At 37.3% G+C, this 11,318-nt stretch overlaps 1 protein-coding gene across 1 annotated transcript; it reads right to left on the bottom strand.

The window, feature by feature from the left end:
• Positions 1-357: 357 nt before the first annotated feature.
• On the bottom strand, positions 358-11,222 carry MASTL (microtubule associated serine/threonine kinase-like; the record flags this gene model as incomplete). Its single annotated transcript, XM_010178871.1, has 8 exons — positions 358-515; positions 2,215-2,316; positions 2,406-2,519; positions 5,510-5,648; positions 7,547-8,791; positions 9,939-10,111; positions 10,682-10,814; positions 11,116-11,222. Coding segments are annotated over 8 exons (2,171 nt in total), but the record flags the coding sequence as incomplete, so codon positions are not given.
• Positions 11,223-11,318: the final 96 nt, after the last annotated feature.

Raw genomic sequence — 11,318 nt, 5'->3', positions numbered from 1 at the left:
TTGGCTTGCATTTCTGTCCTTTCCCTGTTACATTTAACTGGGAAATAACTTTGCACCTAATTGGAGTTACTCATTGCTATTAAAAAGCCCCATGTTGCCAAGCGTTGTCAGCTCCAAGAAATACAATGCTCTGGCCTCATAGTGAGGTGCGGTGAGATAAAAGTAGCATGGAGGCACTTGATACCAGCTAAGTTTCATACAGTAGTTTCACTTTAGAATAAAAGGATACAATAAAAGTGGGCTGATAACTTAAAACACACTCCAAATCTGGCATGGAAAAGCTTGGTCAAGACCAAACTAGTGTTATAGGACAACCTAAGTGTGCAAAACCACTGAGCATGTTCACTTATCTTGGTGCTATAAGCTAAATCCAGACACAGTCAGGTGCTGGGCATTATTCCTTGCTTCAAAGTAAGAGGTATCGGTTTCATCATCCGGCTGAGGTATAAACGGCATCGTCTGATTCTGTAGATTATCCCAGTCCACACCACGGAAGAGCAGGTGATGTTTCAGTTCTGAAACAGAAGTTCATACAAGCATTACTATTTCCTGCCCATGGCAGGTGGGTTGGACTAAACGATCTTTCAAGTCTCATCTGAACCAAACCATTCTATGATTATAAGCTTCCTTTTGTGCAAGCCCCACAGTCCCTTTGTTCCCTTGGTGCATACCTGGCAGTAGAGGGTTTGCTCTATTTTGCTGTTTTAGAAATTCACAAGAGTGCAAATTGCAATTGGGTTCTGATTACCCCCCAATGTCAGTGGGATCAAACTTACCGTCATGCCAACTGGAGAACGTATTCTACGCAGTGCACACCATAGCTCAGAGGTACCCTAGGGGCATTTGTCATGATAGGGCACCACACAAATTTTAACCATCACTTCAAAATCTGTTTCTGACTTTGCCAAATTTCTATGCTGAGTAGACATATGGGACTTGCTCCCTCCCTCCTCCACTCCAGGCCTTATTGCTAGCTTGTGGAGCAGTCTTCATCTGCTTCATACAGTCCCCTTTGGCCTACCACCAGACACAGAAGTCTAAACACCCTTATGAAGTTACACAGACCACCAGACTCCTCTTCCCCAGCCTGAGGGTGGGACAACTAACCCAGCTGCAAGGCTGACTCAAGGACAGTTCCCCTGCCCTGTCCATGCTGACCAGAAGGTGACTCCCTGGGACGCAGGCTCTGATGCGTCTTTCACATAGCCTGGAAACACCACTCCCTGATGAAAGTGGCTTTGCTACTTTGACTCAATCCAAGAAAGCACCTTTTCAGCTGAGTGGGATACAAACCCATGTTTTGATCACCTGCACCACATAAATCAAAAGCAAATAGAAAAAATATGACAGGTAAAAGTCACATTTAGGAGGTGGAAGTTTGACCAAGACAAACACTCGCTCTAAGTTTTAGTTCTAAGCATATACCACAGGCTTTTAGCTGATAGACAGTAAGACATTAACATTATTGTTTCTACATTTCCTGATCAAATAATATAGCACAATATTAAATTTTATTTTCGATAAAACTTCTAACTGCTTCTAATAGCTTCAGCAACCATACATGCAGCACGACACTGCACAGATCCACGATCTCAGAATTGTGTGTAGTTCTGCTCTTAAAGCTCTCCTGTACTGAAAGCTGCCTTCAGCTGAGAAGGGTGAAGAGACTTCATTGCCTTGTCCAAAGGAGTATTAAAGTGTCCTACAGCTTGCAGTCAGCTCCTGCCCATGTCTCTGAAGAAGGGGAGAAAAACCAAACCCAAACATTGGATATTGGTGTTCTCTGCCAAACGCTGCTTTAAAGCTGTTCTTATCTGGAAAAAGACTGAACTCCTTCAAATTAACTTTTGTAGGAGGCTTCTCTCCCAAACTACAGGCTTTTAATCAAGGTTCCCAAAAATCAGTTAGGTCAAAAACACCAAATACCTGTTACTGAGTTTGGTAAGAGTGAACTTTGGTCCATCAGATGTCAAAACACCAAACATCCATACAAAAGCAGCATTAAACCAAAACAAAAGTTCAATAAAAAACACTCCACCCCCTAAGTTTCCTCATTCAAAAGGGCAAAATTCCACAACTTGCGAAGTGTTCTGGCACTATACATGTAACCTACATAGGCATTAAAGTTCAGTAGTCTGAGTTTCAGGAGGAGGACACCACTACTGTGGTATTTTTAATTAGTTGCAAAGAACACAAGAGAATTTTAATACAAACCCTTCAGTCCAGCTCTCTTAGTACTGTCAATTGTTAGAAGAATATCTATTGCATTTTGGGCATTATCAGACAGCTTTTCTTCACCCTCAGGCCAGGGAATATCTACAGACAAAGATGCAGATGAGTCAGTAACTCAAATTGTAAAACAAGTGTTGGAAATAAGAGTTTCCCCAATTACTGAAATAGTTTACCTCTTTTCAAAATATTTTGGAAGACTTGTGTTGGTGTTTCGTCATTAAAAGGTGGAATTCCAGTTAGAAATTCAAACAGACAAACTCCAAGGGCCCACCAGTCTACAGCAGAACCTGATAAGAGAAATCTAGGTCATTACACTAACACAAACCTTATTTGCAGAGATTTGAAGATTAGCCATTTAAAGAGTGTGTTTAAATCCTGCAAAATTTCTTGGAAATTAAAGGAAGAAAAAATAAATTGTACTTGATAATCATGCAGAAGATTAAAAATACATTAAATGGCTTTTTAAAGTCAATCTGCTCCTTAATTCATTACAGATAATACCAGAGTTTACTGATAAAAGCAAGGGGGCTCTTAAGAACAACCTACTTACCAACTCAGAGAACCTAACAGCTGACTTCAAGAGATTGTTTTGTGATAAGAAACAGTTGCCTCTAACAACTGCTCCAGCACCTGGATGAGTGCTCCACATTGTAACCTGTAACCTCTCTCTGCTCTTTGACAGGACTCAAAAAATTCAAACTATTGGACTTAATTTTCATTTGACTGAATGTGTGTCAAAATATTGACAAAAACTTGCAGGGATGAGCTAGCATGCAAGAAGCTGGAATTAATTTCCATTACACTAAAGTTGATTAGGGCAATGTGTAGCTACTAGCTCTCTCCTTTGTTATTAGATAATTTTGGTTTTCCACATTCCAGGGTTTTTTTTGGTTTATTAATTTGTTTTTCCTTTTCCAAACCCATCTTATTAACCTACTTAAAAAAAGCAATCCCAGACACCAGTGCATGCATTCTAAGCTTTCTGCGTCTTTAAGCCATGCTCACTCCACTGTATAAATTTTAAAAAAATCTTTGAAAGAGCAAGTGTAATTTTTCTTGACTTTTTTGGCATATTAAAAAAAAATCAAGACACCTCCAAGCTAAAAACACACCTGTTTTGAGCCATTTCAAAAGGACTACTGACTAAGTTTAGGAATGCTGAAAACTGCAGTGTGTAGCTAGTCCTCTAATGCTCTTTTACTGCTGTTAAGAGTGCCCCACCAAGCTAAGCACATCAAAGCAGTGAGATCACATCCAGTGTTGTTAGAGGTAACTGGATGTTCAGATAAAACATTCCCAGCTTCAGTCAAAGTCTAATAACATCACAACTTTGAACAATGTAGTAACACAGGTTTCAGAAGAAGTTTTTCCCACTCAAAGTTTAACTAAAGATCAGATTAACTCCTACTATATTCCTGCTACATCATGGCTATCAGTATTTGGAGCAAGAAACAGAAATATCAAGTCTGGAGCATCCAAGCCTTCTTCACTCATGCACAAAGTAAATCAGACTGACTGCATAAAGTTAAAGGAAACAATGAGAAAAAAGTGTCTGTGGTTTATTTCCTGTTACAGTGGTTGTAAGAATACTGACTTTCCTCCTGAAGTATAGGCTTCCATGTGTGATTTCTGATAGCCTCACCAGCGATACTGATGTTTCCTGAATCTTTTGTGGAAGCCACACATTCTTATGTAGAGCACATATTGGACACATCTTTCTGTACAGAAAGATTGTTTACCCAAACAATTTTCTTGGAAATTGTGATCTAATTATACTTCGACTGTTCAGTTACACTGAACACTCCATTTCTGCACAGCATATAGCAAACTCACCAGAGATCAGAGTCCCTGCATATCAAAAGACAACGAAACAAGAACATTACAATTGTGGCAAAAAGGCCTAACAAATGCAAACACAAATACTGAATATGACTCTGAATGCATGGAAATGCAGATTTTTTTTCTTAAGGTATAACTCAGCAATAAAGAAAGATAGCAATGTTAAATCTAAGTTAGAAATAAAACAGTTTTAACATGATTATAGTTTAGGATTACAACTACTTTTACAAGCAAGTCAACAACAGCAGAAACATTGAGTGAGGGAAAGTTTTGAGTTCCAAAGCCAGAAAATCCTGGCTTCACTGAAGGTAATGGGAGATTTGACATTTCCTAACATAAAACTCAGACTCTTTGCAAGTTATCACTGAAAATACTCAGTATTTGCATGAAGGTCACCTTATGACCAAAGTTTCACATTGTCTAAGTGGCATTGATTACATTTCCAAACTATTATCCAGTTTTAGTGTCTACCAAATAACCAGGATTCCTAAATGGAAGAGCATAGTTAAACATACGTCGTTGGTATTTATTTCAGTCATAACAGTTAAATTGTTAAATCTCTTTGTGCAGTTTTAGTTAATGCAGATTGGCTGAATACCGCAGAATTTTATTGTTCAACAAATTGGCAATCAATCTCTCTCAATTAAGATCTTACCTCATAAATTCTCCTAACACTATTAGCTCTACAAAGTAAAAGTGTACTTTTGAGATAGAAATAAAATGTAATTATAGATACAAATGCAATATAACCGCGATACATTTGTTATTTTTTGTTAATGGTTCTTGCAAGTTAGCAGGAAAATATTTCAGACCTTGTAGATATCAGTGGAGTTCAGGATGAGCCAAAGAAATGTATGCACTTCAGAACTGTGCTATTTTATTACAGCATTTTAGGGAAAAAAAAATGCTACTACTGTCCTCTTGCATGGAAGATCCTGCCAGAAATCTCTAACTCAATTTAATAACCAATTTTAACACAACTTTATAAACTCATCTGGATGCACATAACACTTTAGGATCAATAAACATGGAAGGCATTCTCAGAATAATTGGAGGCTTAATCCTTTCATACTAAATTTCACTAAGTTCCCCCTGCCTCACCTTGAAGAATCTTTAAGGACACTCAGGATGACCAAGCCACATAACAAGACTCAGGCTGCCTAAGCACAACTTCCAATGCATCAGATTAGCAGCACGTAAGACTATGCCAGACAGTCAAAACCTCCAGTCATATGAAAAAAGGAAATGGAAGGAGCAGCTGAAGCAAACACAGCCATCCACACTGCCAAAAGCTAAGTACTTAGTATTTTTTTAAAAAATCAGTATCATATTATTTGAAGGATTTAGAGCTTTGAAGGATTTAGAGCTCTAGAGACATTTACAAGTGTAAATATGTCACCTTTCAAGTATTTCCAAGCTTCATGTTTGTTTGCCTTACCATGAGGCTTTGTCAAAAGCAGCTCAGGTGCCAGGTAGTCTGGAGTCCCTAGGATGCGTTCACCTTCTACTGGGGCAGCTCCTCTTCTCACACTCTTTGGAGTCCTGTATGGTGTGCCAGCATCTCCCTGATGAGGGGTCTTAAAAGATGCAACAAAGATTCCACATGTCAAACAAAACCAGCTGAGAAACTCTAGTCTCCAGATTTAGTAACGGGCATAATATTTCATAGTTAAGTTCAAGTCAAGAACTTGTCACAAAATGTACATTCCCTGAAAAAGTATGTGTGAAATATGTGAAAATTTATCTCAACAATCTTGAATCATAAAAAGTTAAGGTGCCTACTCAAGAAATTTTTCTCCAAGTTCTTCCTCCAGTGTCAAATCCACAAGTATGTCTCCAAAAAAAATCCCAACCAATCTTAAACTCCTCTTTCAAATTCAAGTCTGAAGAAGGTAACATACTAATTAGAATGTCAAAATAGCCTTCAACTTTAGTATTGAGTTCTTAATATAGGCCAGTGAAAAGCAAGCATATGTCAAATACCTGTAAAATAGGAGAATCTTGAATTTTCTCACATATTGCCTATGAGATATACGCAGAGTATATTAAATTAAACCTTTATTATTTAACCTATGTGTTGCATAATACCTGCAGATGAAGTTCTGCTCAAGTTAGACTTAGTGACTGATAACAGCTACACAAACCTGATAAAATATGCAGGCTTGCAAAAAAAAAAAAAATCAATAAACTCTCACAGCCGATAGGCTGACTGCAATGACAGATTTCCTGTTACGATCTGGAGATACTACTAAATTATCTTGCAGAGACTCTCACTCTTTATTTTTCAATATACCCTTTATTTTTCAATATACCCATATATCTAGTACAATTTTGTTTCTAACTTCATTTTCAGCAGAGATCAGTTCATTATGACCGTGCCATAAAGGCTACATAATCCACTATTAGAACAGAAAACAGGTAATCAGATCACAATGATGCAATTTTAAAGATAATCACAAAAGTGTATAAAAAAAGGTATCTTCCTGTTCAAATCTAAGTTACAAAAACATATCATGCCATCAGTCATTTATTTCTCAGGAGATTAAGTGCACACTACTATGACTATTTCAGCTGAATGTAAGCTAAGTCACATAGTCAATTAAAATTTTATACAGATAAAACAGAAGCCAGCAATTCAGACAAGCAGGAAAAAAACCCCAATGTTTTGAATGTTGCATTTTGGTACACCAAATCATCCAACACTCTGCCAGATAGCTTTAAATCCTGCAACTAGAACTTAAGTAACTGGATGAAAGTCTCAAAGATATGCAAAATGAAGCAGGAAATACTGATGGAAAAGTATACTTTTACTTTTCCCACATCAGGAGTCTAATTGCCTTTAAGGCAAGGATACTTTTACTTACTCTCAGAAGGATTAAAAAAGGACAAAGCAAAAACATTATAACCTGCAAGCAGCTACTACTGTTTACATCACTCTTCATAACAGGCTTGTAACTAGTATTTGACAGTACACATTACACCACCACTTTTACCAGGATAAAAAAAAACATGGCAGCACAACAGCAGTTACTAGCAGCTAAACAGTATTTGCAGACTCTCTTGGGAGGGATGTAGGATTATAAAGAAAAGAAAAAAGAAAAAAAGCCTTCAAATTATACCAGGAAACTATAATTACTCACAGGAAGTACCACACTGCACTAAAAGTAGGATAAGACAAAATAGCACAGGCTTTCTTCACCAGTTCACTGCAATAGCAAAGGATTTCTTGGAGAGGTGGACAGACAATGCACGTTGAGCCAGAGGCAAACCAGTGGACATACAGTTATTGCTAAGCTCTTACAGAAATTATAATTTTGGCCATACAAGTGGAGTAAGTGAAGACCTGTAAGCAAAGATCACTTTGACAGAATACCTCAAACTAATTTAATTTTCCCTAAATTAAAACTGAAAATTTCAAATCACTAGTGTCTAATGTGTGCACAAAGTTTCTACGTGTCTGTGGGCATGTACATACCTGATAGACCCGATATGGTCTTCCTTTCTGTAATGGAGTAATAGCTGTTGGGTAAGAGCCACTACAAGCAGGTGAGAGATTCATTATATCTAAGGAAGCCATGCTACATGGCTCAGATACATTGGACATATTAATTGGACTATTATAACTTCGAAAAGCAACAGCATTTTTTTTAACTAGATTCAGTGCTTCCATTATGTTTTCTGATGGAGAAGATACTGTATCGAGGTAAGTTTCTTTCATGTGTTTTTGGTCATGATCCTTTTGATGATGTGATGGCTTGCAGTCCTGGACAATATGTGCTTCCTCTCCATTTTGTGAGGTATCTTGGGACTCCAGTGATGTTACAAGCATGCCTTCTGGTTTTAGTTCCTCGAAAGAGAGGTCTTTAACACTTTTGTCCAAATCTAAAAGCTGCTTTTCTAAATGGCTCTCTCCAACAGACACTTCAGGAAATAAGTCAGAATCTGCACTGAGGATTCCTAAAGGTTTTTCATCATCAGTACCTACAAAACTTGAGTTCATATACTCCTTTTTATCATCCTTTTCATAGTCCACATCCAGATCACACATAAGATTTTTGGCTATAGTTGGAGTAAGTGATCTTTCTACACTTTGCTGGTTACCAGTAAAACTCTTAACTTCTTTGTTGCTTTTGCAGGCGTCACGTAGGCATCCATCATCACAAAGCATTAAGGATTGAATTTCTGTTGTCAAACCTGTCCTTTTGTTTGCTGGAAATTCTGAGATCTGACAGCCACGTTTATATTCTGCATTGCTTTTTTTAACATAGTTAAGCTCCTGACAAGGACTAGTGTCAACTAATTCAAAGCTTCTTTTTACACCTGGCTTTTCAAAAATTTCTTCCTCTTTGGCCAGCTTGAGAGGCTCATTCTGCCTTGAAGGTGACTGTTGTTGACTGGAAGTTTCTGTTGCTTCATTAGTTCTCTCTCTTTTATTTACAAAGAGTTGTTCTTCCCAAATCTTATTTTCAGAAAGACATTTTCTGACTATGCCTTTCACATCCAGTGTGGTCACAGGAGTATCCCTTATATTGGGCTGTTCACTTCCCAGCTTCTGCCTACTGCTGGAATCATTGCTGCTGATGGGAGAAATGGCAGACTCCAGTTCTTTCTTCTTTAAAGCTTTAATATCTTTGCTATTCAGAAATTCTACATTTGAAAGGAGGGCTGACCCACTGTTACTTGTTTTGCCTGTTGCAGAACGTAGTTCATCTTCACTTTGCTGCAAATGAGCACATTTTGTTTTGAGCATCAAAAACACAGGATTACAGCATTAAGAAATGTGTCCTTTAAAATACCTTGTTTCTACTTCCATAAAGAACTGCAAGTTGGCAAGCATTACTTATCCTTTACAACCCCTAGTAGTGATAAACATGTCAGAAAACATTCCAAAATGATCAAAACTAAATTAGGGATAACTTGACTTTAGGAACATAAAATAAGCTTGCTAGAATACAATAGAAAATGCAGTATTTTAAAATGCCCAAGGATGAAGAAATACAGCAATTAAAGCTGTATTTGCCATTTTATGTTAGGAAGTTAAGCTACAGATATTTTTGGTTTCCAAGAAACCCCAAACCAAAGAACCCCATCATGCTACTCTGTGGCATATTATACTTTAGAGATAACAAAAGGAAAAACCTGGTATTACTCCTGTTTTGGTAACACAATACTAAAAACAAGGCGTTGGGAAATGGACAGATAAAGAATTATAAATTGTTTAAAACGTATATGTTTTTGTCTGTGATCTAAATAGGAATTGTGGCAATGCACTAAATAGCACAGCAGCATTTGGGTTTGTATGTCTACAGAATTTCATTAAGTTTAAAACAGATAGTATTTTGGATCAGCTATAGTTTTTGGTGTGAGCTTATTTGACACAAAACCCTTCAGTATTACAAACCATGAACTTTTCAGTTTCTAATAGCTAGCAGAAGTTTGAAGTTAATTTTATTATTTTTCCCAAGTTCTGCCTTTTAAAGAAATTCTATGTCTGCATGCTGAGCTAATATAAACTATAGAGACAAGGTCAGCTTCCAAAGAGCCAGTGCTCCCAGCACTGCCCACCTTATGAAGAATAGGGCTAAACCAGTGCTGTCCAGTAGAAGCCCCCTCTTTCTGCATACTAAAGGGCATGTGATTTTCGTGTTAGGTTGCACAGGACTACTATTTGTTTGAAGAAAAAGATAGTATTAGTTTGAATCCAAAACTCCTACTCAGCAACAATTACAACCCCTGCTCCTTCTCCTGTAGTAAGGCTTCTATATACTTGAAATAACTGGGGGAGGTAAGTAGAGGAGATCTACCACAGTGCATATACAGGTACAAGCTAATTTTAATTTATAATGGAAAGATGAAACAGTCCTGACCTCTGTATCTTTCTCCCACCTGGGGCTGCTGCAGCATTCTGATTCCATACCAGACAGGTGTGTGCGTGACTGACTACTGGCACTGGAGGTACCAAACCTTTTTCTAGACTGAAGTAGAGTTGGAGTTAAACTTCTCACTGGCATCACAGGAGTTAATTGAGAAGTATCAAGATCTTGAAAGAAAAAAAAAAATCAAACGTTGATAGAAATAAACAATATATATTAAGCAGTTTCACACTATGTCAAGCTTTTACATCAAAGGAAGTTATAGAAAGCTATGCATTACATCATTTCTCTCATCTTCCCTGCATAGTCAATTCTCTCTTTTTTTTTTTGAGATACAGACTTGCCAAGAATTTAAAAGCAATGTGAACATTAGCACCACAATAGCCTTTTCTCTCATTCCAGGTTAGAAATAAGAAAGCAGCAAGGCAATTAAGACAATTTAAATGAAAGCACACATTGCCATATTAAATATTTTTCCACAAAATTATACCAAGAACTGACACTATTTAAATCTTAAAAGGGTAATTTTGAATTCTGTGGTGGTACATTAAAAAAAAAAAAAGATGACACAAATAGTGTAGGTGAAAACATGTCAGACTAAGTACTAGTGGAATGGTATACAGCAAGATACTGATAGAAGCACACCTTTTATAAAGTGAGCACAAGCTACTCACATAAAAATTAAAAGACAACTTTACAGCCAGAGTAATACTCAGTAAGAGTCTCGATATACTCACATGTTTTGAATAATTTAGTTGAAAGAGGAGTATTTTCTTTTTGGACCATAGGTAAGGGAGAAATCACTCCGTTCAGACTGTCAGACGATTGACTTGAATTGCATGCAGGCATTTTCATTCCAACAGGAGTATACTAGCAAGCAGGAGGAAGCATAACTAAAAGTTAATGGAGCCTGAACAAAACATCCAGGATTGAGAGGGTAACTTCACACATTCTTTATTACATTTGCATTGGAGCTTAGCTGTGCCCATTTACCAATTTTTTTGAAGCACAACGGATAGTCAGCAATTTGAAATATAGTCCAAGGTAAACACTTCAGAAGTTTACCAGCTAGCAGAAGAGGTGCAAGAATAGCCTTTTTACTCCTATTATTATATTTAGGATAGTAAACTGAAAAACTGAAGTACTTCAAAAGACAGTGAAAATTACTTACAAACCCCAGAGAACTGATGAGAGACAACAACTGTCCTGGAGTACGTGAGTAGTCTTGTTTTGGCTTTGCCATTGATGGTGTAGTAAGGATATCTATCATATTTATCTCTAGAAACAGACAAAAAATACTAAGCAGGTCAGGTTTTCCTTTTGCTAGTAAATAAGAAAGATTACTTGATTTACTTCAAGTTTTATCGGGGGGGG

Source organism: Mesitornis unicolor, unplaced genomic scaffold, assembly GCF_000695765.1.
Source record: "Mesitornis unicolor isolate BGI_N332 unplaced genomic scaffold, ASM69576v1 scaffold46222, whole genome shotgun sequence".
Taxonomy (NCBI): Eukaryota; Metazoa; Chordata; class Aves; order Mesitornithiformes; family Mesitornithidae; genus Mesitornis; species Mesitornis unicolor.
Note: the sequence above shows the minus strand (reverse complement) of the source record. Positions and strands in the feature narration are given on the sequence as shown.